Below are 19122 nucleotides of genomic sequence, written 5' to 3'. Positions count from 1 at the left end.
GGTTGTGAGCAGGCATCAGTTATCAGTTGTGACTAGCCCAGAATGAGAGGGGCTGTGTCGAAAGACAGGAAGACTTCCTGCTAGAAGCTCAGATAGTACCTAGCCTGCAAGATTAACAGACCTCAGGTTTGGCTGGCTAGAGAACCACATGGAGTGGGTGTCCCTGTGGCAAGGGGGAGACAAAGGATCCAGATAGTAAGACTGTGTAGAGAAGAGACAACTGGAAGAAAATTTGAGTAGCAGTCTAGAGTCGGGACAGAAATAGTGAGAACGCAAAGGAAGAAGAATCGGGGGTCTTGGGTAGGAAGCCTACGAGGAAGGTACGGAGTTATTTGCCAGAAAGGTAAGAGACCTACCTAAAAGGGAAAGTCAAGAGAGTTGAAGGGAAAATGCTCCAAATGTGAAAAAGGCAGATGTCTCTGATAGAGGAGTTTACCTTCTCTTCCTGCTTCTGAGCTATTCTCTGCCGATTTAGGACTACAAAGTTGAGCTTAACTTTAATGTTATATGGAGAGTAGCTCAAGAAGAGGAGATAAAGTTTATGTCAGACCAAGCTCACTGCTGGTTTCTCAATTAATTCATTCTACAGACAGTAGTCAAACGGTGGAAAATGTAATAAAACCCAATTGCTAACTATTTTTAACCAAAAAAAGTCCATATCCTTAAGAACTTTTTTTGGTGGTCAGTTGGTACCACCATTACAGTCCACTAGTAATGGCTTTTTCTTCCACTCAAAGTGCGTCCTATTGCTTCAAAAAGTATGGAAAGAAGAGAAAATTAAGGAAAAAAAACCAAGAAAGAAACACACGGGGGAGGGGAGAATACGCCTTGTACCAGGTAGACTTAATGTATTCTGAAAGGCTTTACTAAGGGGAGCAAGCTGTGATAAGAGGATTGCGCCACGTGCAGACCTCATGTTCACCACCACGTCCGTCTGTAACGATTTAGCTGCCTTTAATCTTTGGAAAGGTTTTGCTTTTTTTTTTTTAGGATTCCTGCTGTTTAAGCAATCGCTCTTCAGTTGTCTTTAAACAGGGCGACCTATAAATATGTGAATTTGCACGGCCGGTGCCCGTGCTGCGCTGGAAATAAGGTTTAGGTAGGGATTAAGCCATAGGACGGAGCACTAACAATAGCTGAAGACAACACTTATCTCCATAGGGTAAATTTTGTTAAGTGGCGAATGCATGCGGGACAGGTGACACGTCCATAAAGGACCTTCAGTTCTGAAGAAGTCGTGGAGAAAAGTTTCAATAAAATGGTGCCATGCGGAAAAGGAGACGAGCAGATCGATATACAACTTTGCGCCGACAGATTCTGGATGACATAATATTCCTGATAATTCTGAGCTTAGTAGTCCAGTGGGCGGACACGATCACGTAAAAGATTGTCAATCATTGGGAGTCTCCACCCACTGGACTATAATTCTCTAAAAGAATACAATAAAATTTATGCTAATTTAACGCTGGAGAGGACTGGTGCATGTTAATCTGGGACTAATACCATCTGATGTATGATGCCGCTGATCAGCAAACGCCTGGAGCAGAAATCCGCCTTCGTCAAAGCCTACACTTTGGGGCAGAGAGGCGCTGAGGTTTTCTTAATATGCAAAACCAGGAGATAGAGCACAAAAGCAAGGGGAGGCGCAAGTGAGTGTGCAAAAGCGCAGGGGAATGCAGAATAGTGAGGACACCCAAGAGACAAGGAGGCAGAAATTGGAAGCAAAGCTTCCTCTGTAGCCAAACACGTATATTGCACTGGTCCCAACAAGTAGCCAGCGTCACAGAATGGTCCTCCTATCTCTATTGCGCTGAGACCTTCCTCATCTGGCTTTGGCAGCATACACTTGTACTCCTTTCAAAAGTTCCAGTCTACTCCCTTAGGTACAATCTGTTGCAGCGCCCTCATTCAATTTCAGTCATTAGTGGCCGTGACACTGTGCCAGAGTCAGCCACAGAGTTAATCTCCCCTATGTAACTCATGTGCAACAGAGGGTCCAAAAGCGGGAGAAGTGCAACGGAGGGCCCAAAAAACGGGAGAGGCGCAACGGAGGGCCCTAAAGCGGAAGAAGCCCAATGGAGGGCCCTAAAGTGAGAGAGGCCCATCGGAGGGCCCAAAAGCGGGAGAGCCACAATGGAGGGCCCAAAAGCAGGAAAGGCACAAATTAGAGAGATGCATGAAAGAAATAGAATAATATTTTTATCTTGCTTAGTCTCATTTTCCCATCCTCCCATCTGATACATTCTGACATATGTTTTCCCATAAAAGAAGTGAATGCAACCTGCTCAGTTCATCCGTTATAATGATTGCTTATAGCGTTAAGAAACTTCATAATTACGTAAAAAGGCAAAGCAGCGAGATATATGTTTGCAGAGTCAGGAGCATTGAGACTCTGGTGGCCTGGCTGAGATGAGCAGCATAAATCGTCTTGTGTTCACCATTTTATGATTTCCCAAGGAAAAAGCCGAGCAGCGATGTTTGCAATTACAAATCTTCCACTTTGTACCGAACATTCCTGCGGCTGACAGACAGGAAAAAAAAATAAAAAATGAAAGTTTGTGCATTTGTGTTGAATACGGGTTTTCGTGCCAGAGGTGATCCGTTGCCTCATGTGAAGGTCCATCTCTGGGTCTCTGCGGAGCTGAACTCAATCACACGCTCCTGAATGCAGCTGTCCATGTTACCCAAGACAGTGATGGCTCCTGGACAGCCGGACCGGAGGCCATTAGTGTTTTGCCAATACCTGGACGCAAATTTGAATTTGCTCCACAATGAGAATGACTGGCAGCAAAACACCTGATGAGCGCTGCAGAGGAGGCAACTTCACAGATGAATGAAACTCAATTTTCTGCTGTGTATTACATTATCTGGGCCCAGCTGGAGAAAATTGTAACTTAGTCTTTAGAGGACATACAGAACAAATTTCGGAAAATACCCAAAACGTTGTAACCCCAAATAGCAAGCCATCTGCAGGAAAGGGCTAATTGTACTACAAGGGATGTGTTGTACCTGGGTCTCGCTTAATGCAGCTAACAGAAGACATGGCCACGTTATACAGTAGATGGAAACCAATAGCCCAAAACTAGTTTCTCTCATCTTCCATACACGCCTCTTACATTTTTGCTTTGGTGCCTTTGGGTATTTGCCCCATTGTTGCTGATATCTGCTGAGCCGCTGCACGTGGCAGTTGTCACAGGTTTACCGCAATAAGGTGGCCAAAAGACCACATTGTCTGATTTCTTACACTGCTGCACTGTTTAGAAACACTCCATATTAAGCAGTGCATGTTTCTGCTAGCAGTGCATGGGTTAATCTGTTTAGTTGAGAGCTTCTGAAGCTTCTCTGCTTTGATGGTCTCAGCTGTTCAGTGTTGGCCACTCCTCTCTGCTATATAAACTCGCCTCTGGCAATATGGGATTGCCAGTGTTAATTTCAAACTGCTTGGTTCTGGAGTAGGAGGCGTTGATTGTATGAGGAGGTGTTTGGAATGTTGTTCAGAAGATTGTTGCTTGGTGATTTGACAGTGTACATATCCTCATCCTCTCCTTTTTGGTTTTTCCTTCCTTTACTTCCCAGTTTTCCACTGTTTGTGAGTGCATATTTATATAATTGTCATTTTCATTTATCCCTGTGCATCTTCCTTTTTAGTCTAGTTTGTGTATTCATATACACTACAACTCCTCACTTCCCTGGGTGGTGGAGAGGACAGATAAGGGCTGATTTAGGACAAGCTCAGCAAGGCACGTGTCCCCTGCGTTGTCACCATCAGAAGTAATCAGGGGAGCAGGGATAGATTAGGGTGCCCCTTAGCTTTAGTGATAGGGAAGGAGTACCAAGCTCTGGGAATATCCTGCAACAGAGCCATGACAGCAGTTATGCCAAACTCTGCCAGGAGAGTTGGCTAAAAGGTGGCCTGCAGGAGGGCATCAAGAGGAAGAGGGAGCACTGTCGTAGTAACCACGTGTAGTACCAAAGGGACCAGCGCAGTGTATGGCGGAGCCAAAGACCATTGGATTCATGGTAAGAGACCAAAGTACACAAGAGTTATGGCTGATCAGTGCAGGGAAAAAAAAGCAGCAAACTGTTTATAACCATCTACAACTCTTATCTTCCAAACTTTACAGCTGTCGAATAGGTCCTACCCAGTCTGTGCTTCAATCATGTTGTACGGACATCTGCATGAGACCTTACAACTACAAAAAAGACCTTTTGTTGTCAACTATAATGCTCATGTTGCCCTCTGTAAAAAGAGATTGAGACAACGTAACCCCAATTTATAAGGCTTGATGCTGTCAGGGCATGCTGGGAGTTTATAGTTTTGCAACAGCACACTAACACCCTGTGTGAGATGTCTCTACCGTAAGACTACAGTATTCAGCAGCCATCACCCCCGACTGACGATCTGAACGTGCCTCCTGGACAGACCCTGTGCGCATCTGTTATCTGCATACACAACAATGCCAGAATACAATTAGATACGGTACATCATTTTGTCCACATTTGCCAAACTACTTAATAAATCAAAAGTAGCTTGATGGAACGAATTATAAGCTGCTCACTTCCATTCTCCACACATTGTTCAATCCCGTAAATAACCCAGTAAAATACACCGTCCTCTTTCATGAGAACATTGTCAAATGCATCATTGGATGACAAAGCTCAAGATTCAAAGCCTGCAAGTCATTCCTGAAATGAAGTTTGAAAATGCTCACTCAGGAAGGAAGATACGGAATTACATTATCTGGCATCGTCACACTACCCCCTATGTACAAGAATGTAACTACTATAATACTGCTCCTATGTACAAGAATATAACTACTATAATACTGCCCCTATGTACAAGAATATAACTACTATTATACTGCTCCTATGTACAAGAATATAACTACTATTATACTGCTCCTATGTACAAGAATATAACTACTATAATACTGCCTCCTATGTACAAGAATATAATTACTATAATACTGCCCCTATGTACAAGAATATAACTACTATAATACTGCCCCTATGTACAAGAATATAACTACTATAATACTGCCCCTATGAACAAAAATATAACTACTATAATACTGCTCCTATGTACAAGAATATAACTACTATAATACTGCCTCCTATGTGCAAGAATATAACTACTATAATACTGCTCCTATGTACAAGAATATAACTACTATAATACTGCCCCATGTACAAGAATACCGGTTTTTACGTACCGGTAATAGGATTTTACAGAGTCCACGACAGCACCCACAACGAGAGAGGGGATCCGCCCACCTTCCGGACAGGAACCTACAGGTTAAAAAGGGGCGGTCCCCCTCGCCCTCCAGTTTGTGTTCCAGAGTACAAGGGATACCGCCAATGAATCAGTACATGACAATATTATCTTAACCACTTCTAAATACCACCACCTCTATAGAGTGATCTCTAAGGCACACCTTCCAACAGAGTGCAGGAATAAGTAACTAAATACGGGGGGGAATGTATGGGTGCTGTCGTGGACTCTGTAAAATCCTATTACCGGTACGTAAAAACCGGTTTTCCTATCGCCACGACAGCACCCACAACGAGAGACTTTCAAAGACTATTAACTGGGAGGGACCACAGCACTAAGTACTGAACGGCCAAACTGTAAGCTGGAATTAGCAGATAGATCAAGGCGATAGTGTTTATAAAAGGTGGAAGGTGATGACCAAGTTGCCGCCTTACATATCATTTCAATGGGAACATCTGCCTTCTCCGCCCAGGATGAAGCCATGGCCCGAGTGGAGTGCGCCCTGATGCCTTCTGGTGGTGTTACTCCCCTGGCAGAGTAGGCAAGACATATCGCTTCTCTAATCCATCTGGCGATAGAGTTTTTCGTGACACCAGAACCCTTTTTCCGATTCTGGAAAGAAATAAACAGAGCCCTACTCTGTCTCCAGCTTTGTGTCCTATCCAGGTATTCTAATATTGCCCTCTTAACATCTAGGGTATGATATTTTTTCTCCTCTTCTGAACCTGGATTTTCATAGAAAGATGGTAAATAAATCTCCTGACTTCTATGAAATTTAGTTGCTACTTTTGGCAAGTATGCAGGATCAGGTTTTAAGACAATCTTGTCCTGGAGAATTATTAGGTAAGGAGGATCTACTGATAACGCATGTATATCACTGACCCTCCTGGCAGACGTTAATGCTAAAAGTAGGGCTGTTTTTAAGGTTACATTTTTTATCGAAATAGAGTCTAAAGGCTCAAAGGGAGGTTCGGTCAACGCCTCAAGCACCAAATTTAGATCCCAAGGGGGTATTCTTACAATATGGATTGGGTTAGAACGCTGACAAGCCTTAATAAACCTAGCAACCCATCTATTACCAGCTATATCACTATTATATAGAGCTCCCAAGGCTGAAACATGAACTCTTAGAGTGTTGACTGCTAAACCCAATTCCCAGCCTTTTTGAAGAAATTCTAAAATAGCTGAAATTGGAGCATTATCTCCTAATGGTTGCTGATAAAACATAAGGAACTTCTTCCAAATTTTTGTATAGATCTTTGTAGTAACCTCCTTCCTACTTTTCAATAAGGTATCTATTAAAGCACTAGAGAACCCCCTCTCCTTCAGAAGCTCCCTCTCAAGTTCCAAGCCGTTAAGTGAAGAGTCTCCAAATTTGGATGACGAAATGGACCTTGAGAAAGGAGTTCTGGAACCACTGGCAATACCCAGGGATCGGTCACAGACATTGTCCTGAGGAGAGAAAACCAAGGCCTCCTGGGCCAGAAGGGGGCGATTAAAATCACTCTGGCTCTTTCCTCCCGGATCTTCCTGAGAACTATCGGAATTAGACACATAGGGGGAAAGGCGTATGCCAGCTGGAAGTCCCAACGGACACGAAGGGAATCCACTATGAATGGTTGGTCTGCTATGTGTAAGGATGCAAACCTCCTGACCTTCCTGTTCTCCCTCGTAGCAAACAGATCTATTATCGGCAATCCCCACAGCTTGACTATCTGATCGAATATGTGTCGGTTTAAGGACCACTCTCCCTGACGAAGGGAATGGCGACTGAGGTAGTCCGCCTCTGTATTGAGTTCCCCTTTTATATGAACTGCCGACAAGGATTGTAAGTGATTCTCGGCCAGAGACAATATTTGTGCTGTAGTGGTCATTAGGGATCGTGATCTTGTCCCCCCCTGATGACTGATGTAGGCTACTACAGTCATATTGTCTGTTTGTATCTGCACATGCGAATTCCTCAGGGAAGGTAGTAAGCAAAGAAGAGCCTGATTGACTGCAGCAAGCTCTCTTAGATTTGAGGAATTCTGGGACTCTTGAATCGACCAACACCCCTGGGTTAGAATGTTTCCCATATGGGCTCCCCAACCGAACGGACTGGCATCTGTTGTAACTACGTTGTCCGGAGTGATGGTCCAGAGAACTCCTTTTGATAAATGTGCAAGATTGAGCCACCATCTCAGATCGTGAAGAGTGGCAGGCGATAGACTGAACTTTCTGCTCAGAGCACCGTGAAGATCTTTTTCTGCTTGGAGAACTTCGTATTGAAGCATTCGGGTATGAGCCTGAGCCCATCTCACCGCCGAAATACACGCAGTCAAAGATCCTAGTAGAGACATTGCGTCTCTTAAACTTAAGTTTGGAGCTTTTCTTACGGCCGTGATCCTTTGAATGATCTTCTGCTTCTTCTCTTCTGGTAGGAAGGATGACTGATCTTCGGAGTCTAGAAGAACTCCCAGGAACAATTGACGACGTCTTGTGGGTTCCAGTTTTGACTTTTCCCAGTTGATTATCCAACCGAGTTCCTGTAGGGATGATATTATGGCATTTACCCTAGACGTACACTGAGCAATTGAATTTCCAACTATTAAAAAATCATCTAGATAGGGCACTACAAGGGTTTCTTTTTCCCCGATATGGGCCATTACTTCCGACACAACTTTTGTAAAAACTCTAGGTGCCATGGACAGGCCAAAGGGCATTGCTAAAAATTGGAAATGTTTAATCTGATGGTTTACCCATACTGCCATCCTGAGGAATTGCTGGTGATCTCTGTGAACTGGAAGATGGTAGTACGCATCTTTTAGATCCAAAACCGACATGTAGCACCTAGGAAATAAAAGCTTAGTTGTTGATTTAATGGACTCCATCTTAAAAGCGTGGTACTGAAGATATTTATTCAATTTACGTAAATTTATGATAGTCCTAAAGGACCCATCAGGTTTAGAGATTAAGAATAGCGGGGAATAAAACCCCGTCTTCTCCTGATGTTCTGGTACTTCTTCAATAACTCGCTTTGTAAGCAATTGTTGAATCTCTAATTCTAAGGCCTGTTGTTGGGCCGGAGTGTCCAGTGATGTGATAACAAAATGATTTGGGGGAGTTCTCAAAAATTCTAATTTTAATCCTGACTCAACTACCCCCATTATCCAGGCACTAGAAGTTATCCTTTTCCATTCCGCTGAGAAGAACCTTAGTCTTCCCCCTACTGGTAGATCTGTTTTATTTGTAATTACATCTACGTCTTGAGAAAGATGAAGGGTTTTTATAGTATCCACCTTTCTTCTTTTGATCCCACGTCTCCCAGTCACGATTGTATCCCTGTTGATCTGACTGGAATTTTCTGAAGGGCATGCGTCTCCGGAAGGCATTCCTAAAAGTGGGATTAAAAGTTTTAGGAAATCCCTTCTTTCTGTCTTCTGCCTTTGCAAGGATGTCATCCAGCACCGGGCCGAATAGGTACTCACCCCTACACGGAATGGAGCACAATTTGGCTTTTGCCTGAGCATCCCCCTTCCAGGTCTTTAGCCAAAGTGCCCGTCGGGCTGCGTTTGAGAGACCCGCCGATCTTGCAGCCAATTTCAGGGAATCAATCGAGGCATCCGCCAGATAAGCTGCTCCTTCTCTGACTTGAGACAGGGAGTTAAACAATTTATCCCTAGGTACTTTAGCTTTAAGTTGTTCTTCCAGCTGGGTTACCCAGACCATAACCGACCTTGCCATACAGGTGCCTGCGATTGCGGGCTTAAAGGCTCCCGACGATGCTTCCCACACCTTTTTAAGGAGCATGTCAGCCTTTCTGTCTGAAGGATCCTTAAGGAGTCCTACATCCTCTAATGGTAGCGAGGCTGTTTTCGAGGTAGAGGCTACTGCCGCGTCTACTTTCGGGATTTTCATCCACTGGGATAAGGTGTCATCCTCAAAGGGGTACCTTCTTTTTGCGGCCGAAGGTAAGAACCCTTTATCCAGCTTGTCCCACTCCCGTCTGACCAGATCTTTAATGGTATCTACCACCGGGAAAGCTTTGCGACTTTTCTGACTCAGCCCTGCGAACATGATCTCCTGGGTTGTTTTCGGTTCTTTACTCTGTCACACCCATAGTTGCACGGACTGCCTTAATTAAAGCCTCCATATTGTCGGTGGAAAAGCAAGGCCTTCTTTCCTCATCTGAGGAGGATGGTGATGAACTCTCCGAGCACTCACCCTCCTGCAACGAAGGGCTGGAATCGGATACCATTTCCATAGTAGTTTTCTCATGCCGTCTAGTTTTAAGGGACGATTTTATTTCTTCCCTTATTACTTCTCTCAAATCTGATACACGGAGGGGGGCCTCTTCCTCTAACGTACAGCATATACACAACTGACATAATTTCTTTAAATAGGTGTCAGGTAGTGGCTCCGTGCATAACGCACACTGCTTATGTTTAGACTTTGAGACCTTCTTCCCCTATAACAAAGCACAGTATAGAAGACAGTTGCATCAGCCAAAGGCTCAGATATTAAACTCACCACTGCTGATGAAATTAGAGTACCGGTTTCTGAGGGGGTGAGGTGTGACGTGACATCGGGTTGCCAGGATCCTGCTGCCCGCGTGCCACATCTCCACTACGAGATCTGCTGCTGCTCCTCTGTTCTAACTGTCGGTGTTCGGCGTCTCCTGTGGAAGACATGTTGCCGCACACCACTCACCAAGCGCTGCCATCTTTTCAAAGGTCCCGCGCTCCTCCTCCCGGTCTCCTCCGGAAGTCATTAGATCACTTCCGGGTCATAAGCGCAGACCTGCTCCTGCAGCGTCGCGCGCGCGTGGACGACCCGGGGCGACGTGCCTTCCCCCGGGAACGCCACCCTCGACCACTCGGTCATGCCGCTCCTTGCCAGACGAGGGGGGAAACTGAACACAGGACTTCCCCCGACGCTGCTTCCGGGCCCCCGATTCTGCCGTTCTCACCTGGACACTGCACAGAGGCTTGGCGGACCCGGGTAAGTGAACGAAAAACCTGTAGGCTCCCGCCGTCCGGACAGGAACCCAAACTGGAGGGCGAGGGGGACCGCCCCTTTTTAACCTGTAGGTTCCTGTCCAGAAGGTGGGCGGATCCCCTCTCTCGTTGTGGGTGCTGTCGTGGCGATAGGAAAATAACTATTATACTGCCCTTATGTACAAGAATATAACTACCGTACTATAATACTGTCCCCTATATTCAAGAATATAACTATAATACTGCCCCTATGGACAAGAATATAACTACTATAACTACTATAATACTGCTCCCTATGTACAAGAATATAACTACTATAATACTGCCCCTATGTACAAGAATATAACTACTATAACTACTATAATACTGCCCCTATGTACAAGAATATAACTACGATAATACTGCTCCTATGTACAAGAATATAACTACTATAATACTGCCCCTATGTACAAGAATATAACTACTATAATACTGCCCCTATGTACAAGAATATAACTACCATAATACTGCTCCTATGTACAAGAATATAACTACTATAATACTGCCCCTATGTACAAGAATATAACTACTATAATACTGCTATGTACGAGAATATAACTACTATAATACTGCCCCTATGTACAAGAATATAACTACTATAATACTGCTCCTATGTACAAGAATATAACTACTATAACTACTATAATACTGCCCCTATCTATGTACAAAAATATAACTACGATAATACTGCTCCTATGTACAAGAATATAACTACTATAATACTGCCCCTATGTACAAGAATATAACTACTATAATACTGCTATGTACAAGAATATAACTACTATAATACTGCCCCTATGTACAAGAATATAACTACTATAATACTGCTCCTATGTACAAGAATATAACTACTATAACTACTATAATACTGCCCCTATGTACAAAAATATAACTACGATAATACTGCTCCTATGTACAAGAATATAACTACTATAATACTGCCCCTATGTACAAGAATATAACTACTATAATACTGCTATGTACAAGAATATAACTACTATAATACTGCCCCTATGTACAAGAATATAACTACTATAATACTGCTCCTATGTACAAGAATATAACTACTATAATACTGCCCCTATGAACAAGAATATAACTACTATAAGGCTACTTTCACACTAGCGTCGGGAACAACCCGTCGCTGTGCGTCGGGCCGACGTTCCCGACGCTAGCGTGGTCTCCGCCGCACAACGGGGGCAGCGGATGCATTTTTACCACGCATCCGCTGCCCCATTGTGAGGTGCGGGGAAGTGCGGGGAGGTGGGGGCGGAGTCATGTAACGTTACATGTAACGTTTTTTTCTCCCGACGGTCCGCTACCACACGCCCAAGCGTCGCAAAACGGACGCAACGTTTGGCAATGCGTCGCAAATGCGTCGCTAATGTTAGTCTATGACGAAAAAACGTATCCAGCAAGAACTTTTGCTGGATGCGTATTTTCGGCAAAACGACGCATTTGCGACGTATTGCAGTTAACGCTAGTGTGAAAGTAGCCTAATACTGCTCCCTATGTACAAGAATATAACTACTGTAATACTGCTCCTATGTACAAGAATATAACTACTATAATACTGCCCCTATGTACAAGAATATAACTACTATAATACTGCCCCTATGTACAAGAATATAACTACTATAATACTGCTCCTATGTACAAGAATATAACTACTATAATACTGCTCCTATGTACAAGAATATAACTACTATAATACTGCTCCTATGTACAAGAATATAACTACTATAATACTGCTCCCATGTACAAGAATATAACTACTATAATACTGCCCCTATGTACAAGAATATAACTACTATAATACTGCCTCCTATGTACAAGAATATAACTACTATAATACTGCCCCTATGTACAAGAATATAACTACTATAATACTGCTCCCATGTACAAGAATATAACTCAGAAGAATATTTATACCTGGAACTACTTTCTTAGTGAATTGTCTGCCTTGCTCTAGTACAATCAATTTTCTCCCTATTTATCAGGAAAAACTCAACAAAACACTATTGAAAAGAATCCTTCCTGAACGGCCCGGCTCCTTCCTATCTTCATTACGTGTGAAGGGTTAGATGCCCAGGGCCCCGCACCACCAGATACAGAGTTGTTGCTACAGTGAGACTTTGCAGAAAACTTCAAATAGCTCTGCATTATACATCCCCTTTCTGCTTGGCTGATGGTGGTGCTAATTGGCAAGTGTTACGTCCTTTAAGATGTAAGGGGAGATGTAAAAAATATATGAGTACAGAAGTGGAGAGGCAGCAAGGAAACTCTGCACATGCATTTTTCATGAGCAGGATTTAACAAAGCAGATGTCTGGCCAGGGGCGTGCTGTGAAATTCAGCCCTGGCACTGACAAAAGCATCAGCTCTACTGCAACAGCAAAGACAGAGACCCCGGCACAGGTCAGGATACTGAGGCTGAGATGTTACGGGGATGTAAAAAGAAAATGGCATCTTGACATTCAGAGCTCAGTTGGGAGAGAGCTCGCTAATTCCAGCCGTCCCTCAAGCTCAGATCAAAGACTCCTTCCACTTCAGAAATAAGAAAATTATCCGTTTCAATAGTGATCTGTACAAATGGACTGGAATAATAACCGTTCCACTGCCCTTTTCCCAATGTAAATTGCCTGGGCTGAGATTTTGCACAGGATCTTGAGATATACTGTATATATATCCAGCAATTATGGATGTAGATGGAAACGTGCACGAGAGCGAGCAAGCAAAAGAACCAAAGGGCGCCGCAAAGAGGAGAACCAAAGGGTGCCGCAAAGAGGAGAACCAAGGGGCGCCGCAAAGAGGAGAACCAAAGGGCGCCACAAAGTAGAGAACCAAAGGGAACCGCAAAGAGGAGAATCAAAGGGCGCTGCAAAGAGGAGATGAAGCGCAGAAAGGAGGAGGAGAAAGTGCGCCGAAAGGAGGAGTCAATGGAATTATTGATCAGTTGCTGTCAACATAATAATAATGATAAGAATATTATTATAATAAAAAATTCCAACCTTTCTACCCTACCCTTCCAGCTAATCCATGCCAAGCATTTGCAATGAGTTTGCTGGTCCTTAAAGTGTGCAGAAATACTATATAGCACAAAACCGGCAACAGCTTGCTCCTGCCACCCTGAGCTAATTACCATTTCATTATTAATCACGCAGCTGCTTCGCCAGCTTAAGTCTCTCCAAAGTACGATGAAGCTTCACATATGGAGCGCGGAAGAATTTTACAATGGCATTTAGGAAAGGTATTTAGAGTTTGACAACTTTTGATTTACCAGAAACAAGATTATTATTATTTCTTTGTGTGTAGAACAAATCGTACATAAAAAAAAAAAAAATACCATGCACGGGCTGAAAGTGTTCGACAGCCCACTCTAGCTAGCCAAAGTTTGCACCAGAAGACGACCAGAGAATTTCCAACATTTGGCTTTTTGTAACTTGCGTTGCAATTGTACTGCAGTGCCCCAGAGTCCTGGTTGCTGCATTCATGTTATTCTTCCACCTGGGGGAGTGATATTACGTCTGAAGGTAATAAAGGAGTCCATCTTTCCAGGTAGCACAGCATCACACCACACTTCACACTCCAATCCACCAGGGGGAGCCATGCTCCTATCTAGTAGGGCACTCCTCACAGAAGGGTAAAACTGGTGGTTTGGATAGAAAGCGAGAGATGCTGGCTGGGCTTTGCCCAGGCAACACCTGTCAGGCAGACAGGGGGAGAAAGAGGAACATCTGAGCTGCAGACAGAGGGTCCCTGTCAGGGGTGGGATCCTGACAGAGGCCTAGCGAGACAGAAAGACACGGAGCTGCGCCTGCCTCACGTGCAGCAGCATCCTAAGAAAGGACACGAAGAGAAGTGTATTGTAGAGAGTGAGAAACGAAGTCACAGCACAAGGAGAAAACACCGGGAGGAGTTCTGCCCCGAGACAGGCAGCCTCCTTCTGAGGCGCGTAGCCGGAACACTGAGGGAGTAATTGACTCTACGCATTACTTCAGAGACCGGCAGGACAGTCAATTCCAAGTTGGCTGCCCGACCTTAATACCCAAGAAGACACGGTGGCAAATTGTGGGGGTCGGGGCATCTCTAGGGTCCCTATAAACAAGCCTCAGGCCATCCCAGTCATACGGGTTTGTCCTATCCACACCATCTGAGGGACAGAGAGAGAGAACATCAGAAACATCCACGAAAGTTGTGAGGACTATCCCGTGGTGCTCAGCAGGGAAGTACTACAACACACAGGCGCTAGTAGGAAGGCTACTGATTTCCACCTGGATAAGGGGACTCTGGATTTGCCTTCGGACCAGCCGGACTTTGCCTACCCCTGTGGTCTGCACCCTGGACTGTGGATGCTGAAGCTTCCAGTAAAAGGTAAAGAGACTGCAACCTTGTGTCCTCGTTATCCTCCACGCCTTGCATCACCCACCATCACCACCTACCCATCTGGGAAGCCCTGGGGACATACTTCACCTGTGGGAAGGTATACCATCTAGCTACCACTCCATCACCCCAGCGGACCCCTAGCAGCGTCGGTCACCCTGACCGAATACCACAGGTGGCGTCACGAACACTGTACAAACTACACCTTTAAATTGGACGCCCCTCAAAGGGCCACGGACCGGGTCGGGCCACCGTGGCATTCCCCGCAGAACCGAAGGACCCGGTACCGAGTACCCCATTGCCCTTAACGTGGGGGCGCTCCAGTACCAACTTGCCGTTTTCAACGTGCTCGAATCCACTTAGGTCATGGTGCGCTGTAACAATGGCATAGTGAAATGTTTGGCCACGTAACGTCACAATGTAGCTCTTGCCTTGCATGTATGATACTTTTAACAACTTCTCTTTGGAGAAACAAGGAAAAATTTAAGTGGTTCTTTCAGACACCAAATTGATTCCAACCCTGGAATACTTCCAAAACATCTGGGAAATGGCACATGCTTCTGAGGTGCAGTTGTGACAAATAAGGGACCATTGGTAGGTATGCTGCCCTTTCATGTTATCACCATAGACAAGAGATGGTCAATGGATCCTCCTTCACCAACAAAGATCTCATTGATGGTGAGGTCCAGTCCACCTAAAGTCTTTTATATTACCCTGCGATCCTGAGGATTTACCTTTCTCCAATCCATAAAGAAGTTAGTCCGGAAGATTTCCACTGTGGTGTATTCATGGTCCAACATGCTGGCAAAGAACTTGGCCACTTCTTCTGCCTGAATGCTGAGCTGGAAAGGTTTTCCTGTAACATAGTGGAAAGACCATAATAAATGGGAGTACATAGCGAGGTTCAAAAATACAAGAAAAAAGTAACAAAAACAACAGCATGTAAAAAAACAAAAAACATATTTTTTCCCACTTTGCAAATATATTGCAAAAATCAAGAACCGAAAACAAGCTGGATCTTGAAAACCACTGTTGAGGGAGGATCTAAATTGATCCTTCACGGTTAACTCAGTGATTTCCAAATTAATCTACAGGGCGTTGCCGGCAACTGAAAATGACCAGACGGAGACATGTGTCTCTGTATGGGGGGATCGAGCTGATCTCTGGCCCCGTTTTTATTGTGTATGAATTTTGATAGTCATAGAAATTATACTTCAACCAATCAGCATAAGAACACGCTCACAGTTCTTTAACCTATAAGAATGCAGGAAAAACTTAACCCATAAGAATACAGTAAAAATGGAAACTACAGATATGGTCATGTCTTTTTGGCATAGTATGTGTTTTTCTAACAGATGCCTCAGTCTTGTATAGTGATACACCCCCGAATCTATTATCTGGCTTGAGTCAGAAGACTCAAGGTCTTTATACCAATTATGAACCATAGCCTAGTTGCATACCAGGCTTGTGAACAACAAGATAAAGTTACTTCATGGCAGCTGTAACCTTTTACCTAATTAAATAACAGAATTTATCTTTAAGCAACAAGAAAATGGAGTCAAAAACACAAAATGGAGAATCTAGCACAAAATGGAGAACCTTTCATACTTTGTTCCTTCACACCACAAAATCAAAAATGCAAATGAATTATTCCAATATCCAAATTTGCTACATTAAAGATGTGTAAAGTTGTCAGCTGTCGTCATCTGTTTTGACTACCCCAAAAGTCTAGCATGATTCTATGAGATTAAAGGTCCAGGCATGTTGGATGTCAATGTGACCAGCTTCCCGTCTGTATCTGCCAAGGAGGTCTCCATATGCAGACTCCTCTTATTCAGATGACATTTTTCACATGTGTATGGTCAGCTTAAAGGGTACTTCCATCACATTTCTAGGATATGCCACCACTTTATGATTGGTGGATGTTCCTCTGGGAGCCTTACGAATACTGAAAAATGAGACCATAGTGCCGATTTGGTGAAACGTCCTCTTCCAAGTTTTTCTTCTAGGCCGGTGTTTCCCAAACTCCAGTCCTCACGGACCCCACGGGTCATGTTTTCAGGATTTCCATAGTGTTGCACAGGTGAGACAATTCCTGATGCCTTGATGATACTTCCACTACTTGAGCAATACTAAGGAAATCCTGAAAACATGACCCGTGGGGTCCGTGAGGACTGGAGTTTGGGAAACACTTCTAGGCTGTTGTCGGTTCAGGAAGATGCAGCCAGTCCTCTGCACAACGGGCAGGCTGAGGAGCCATCCAGTGTTGCAGCCCCTTTTATCTTTATTTATACCAGAGGGGGTCCCATAAGTCATGCATGCTCATATAGACAAAAAAAAAAGGTTTAGTTATGTTCGTAGTCAAAATGACTTAATCCCAGGCCAAGGGGGTCTCCATACACAGTCTCCCCTTATATGGATAGACTAAGTCACTAGGATATTTCCGCCACTTTATGATAACGTTTGGAAGCCCCAAAAATCCTGAAATTAAGAGGCTATAGTGCAGATTTGTTGATATGTCCTTTTCTAAGTTTTCCCCCCAGGCTGTTGATTGTTCAAGGAAACGCTGATGGTCCCCTACACACAGGGGTGGCTGGGGAGTCATCGAATGTTGCAGCCCCTTTTATTTATAGCAATGGAACTCCCCGTAGTCACAACCCCATAGACCATAAAATGATGGCATATTCCGATCTTGCATATAGTTCCATTATGATTGGTGGGAGGTCCAATATAGGAGACCCTGACTGATCCAGAGAATGATGGTGTCGCAAAGCCAACTACTTGATACATCAACGTTGATCTACTAGCCGATGAGCTTATTGCAGTTGGTACATTTCGCTTGAATGGGGTCACACCATTTTTTGCGCAGGATGATAGCTGGGGCACCAAATCAGTGCTGCACCCTCTTCATCCCCAAGATCAGTGGAAGTCTCAGATCATTAAGTTATGGTCTCTCAGTCATATGCCATCACTTTATGAGGTGGGAAGACCCACTGAAGGCAAAATGGCAGACTAGACCCTACGACTATTACAGTACAGATCCGTAAGGTATGGTGCCTCAATTCAGCACAACGAGAAGATTGAGAAACCCCTGCGAGGATACTGTGCAACGTACCCATGGCCTTTTTCAAGAAGCAGGCCTGTAGCTATTTCCACATCATCTGCTTTGAGGCCGGCCTTGCAGTTCTCTCAAGACAGTAACATGCATAAGGAAATTCGTTGACATTGCTGTAGGGGGGTGCAGTAGTCCTGAGGCTCCGGTGCGCGAATGGGCTCTATTGCCTTTCTGCCACACAAGAGGGCATTATTAGGAGTGATTTAAGTAATGGTTTGGGGGGCTGCTGCATATTTTACCGCAAGCTATTCCTCCGGCTTTGGAAGTTACAGTCACTGGCGATTGCATAAATCAGCATTTTAAATGGAGGTGCTGCAATCCTCCCTAAAGACGTCAATTTATATTAATCTGTGTAATGAGGCTGTAAATTGAGCTGATCACTGGCTAGTAATTAAGCAGCAAGGAAAACAACATTCAAGATTGCCTGCTGAAGGCAGCCTCAGGCTCTGTATACTCCTATACTCCGGGGGCTAGAAGGAGGGCTGCATTTCAGGCAGTTAAACCACTGGATGCACTGAGGCTATAGCCGCTTGTGCGTCAGGAGCCTTTTTGTACAGTTTGCCATTTTTTTTTTCTGCTTCAACTACTACTACTAATTACACAATGATTATAACCTTATATTATTGTACTATAATATATATACTTTTTATAGGAAAATTTATATATATATATATATATATATATATATATATATATATATATATATATATATATATATATATATATATATATATACACATACACACACATACATACATACACATACACACGTATATGTATATATATGTGTATATATCTATAGATCTATATAGATCTATATCTGATTGTGTGTATTTATCAAGCCACGCCCACTCCACATAGCCCCACCCCTTCCACATAGCCATACTCAGCTCCGTCCACAATGCCCACTAAGTAATATAATCTGATGTATGGGGTGAGATCCGATATGCGAGGTAATATCCCATATATTAGGTAATATCTCAAAGATGAGGAAATTGCCAATATATGAGGTTATGTAATCTGATATATGAGGCGAGATATCATATATGAGGTAATATAATCCCATATATTAGGTAAGTCAATATATGAGGTAATATAATCTGATATACTATGTGATATCGGAGATAATATAATCCCATTTATGAGGCGATATATGAGGTAATATCCAATGTGAGGTAATATCTGTTGCTCGGGGTAATATAATCTCCGTATATGAGGGAATATTATTTTATATGAGATAATATAATCCAATATATTAGGTAATATCTGTTATGAAGTAACAATCCCAAATGATGCAATATAATCCGATGTACGAGGTAATATCCAATATATGAGGCA

The 19122-nt window shown here is 43.6% G+C and overlaps 1 protein-coding gene across 2 annotated transcripts in view; it reads right to left on the bottom strand.

The window, feature by feature from the left end:
- The window catches only part of LOC143807261 (DNA topoisomerase 1-like), a 102508-nt gene that overhangs the window by 31873 nt on the left and 51513 nt on the right, over window positions 1-19122 (bottom strand). For both annotated transcript variants that reach the window (XM_077288606.1, XM_077288607.1), the window contains one exon: window positions 15404-15525. In XM_077288606.1, coding sequence (XP_077144721.1) covers window positions 15404-15525 — 122 coding nt within the window. The remainder of the gene's footprint in view (window positions 1-15403; window positions 15526-19122) is intronic.

This window comes from Ranitomeya variabilis, chromosome 2, assembly GCF_051348905.1.
Source record: "Ranitomeya variabilis isolate aRanVar5 chromosome 2, aRanVar5.hap1, whole genome shotgun sequence".
In the NCBI taxonomy this organism is placed as follows: Eukaryota; Metazoa; Chordata; class Amphibia; order Anura; family Dendrobatidae; genus Ranitomeya; species Ranitomeya variabilis.
Note: the sequence above shows the minus strand (reverse complement) of the source record. Positions and strands in the feature narration are given on the sequence as shown.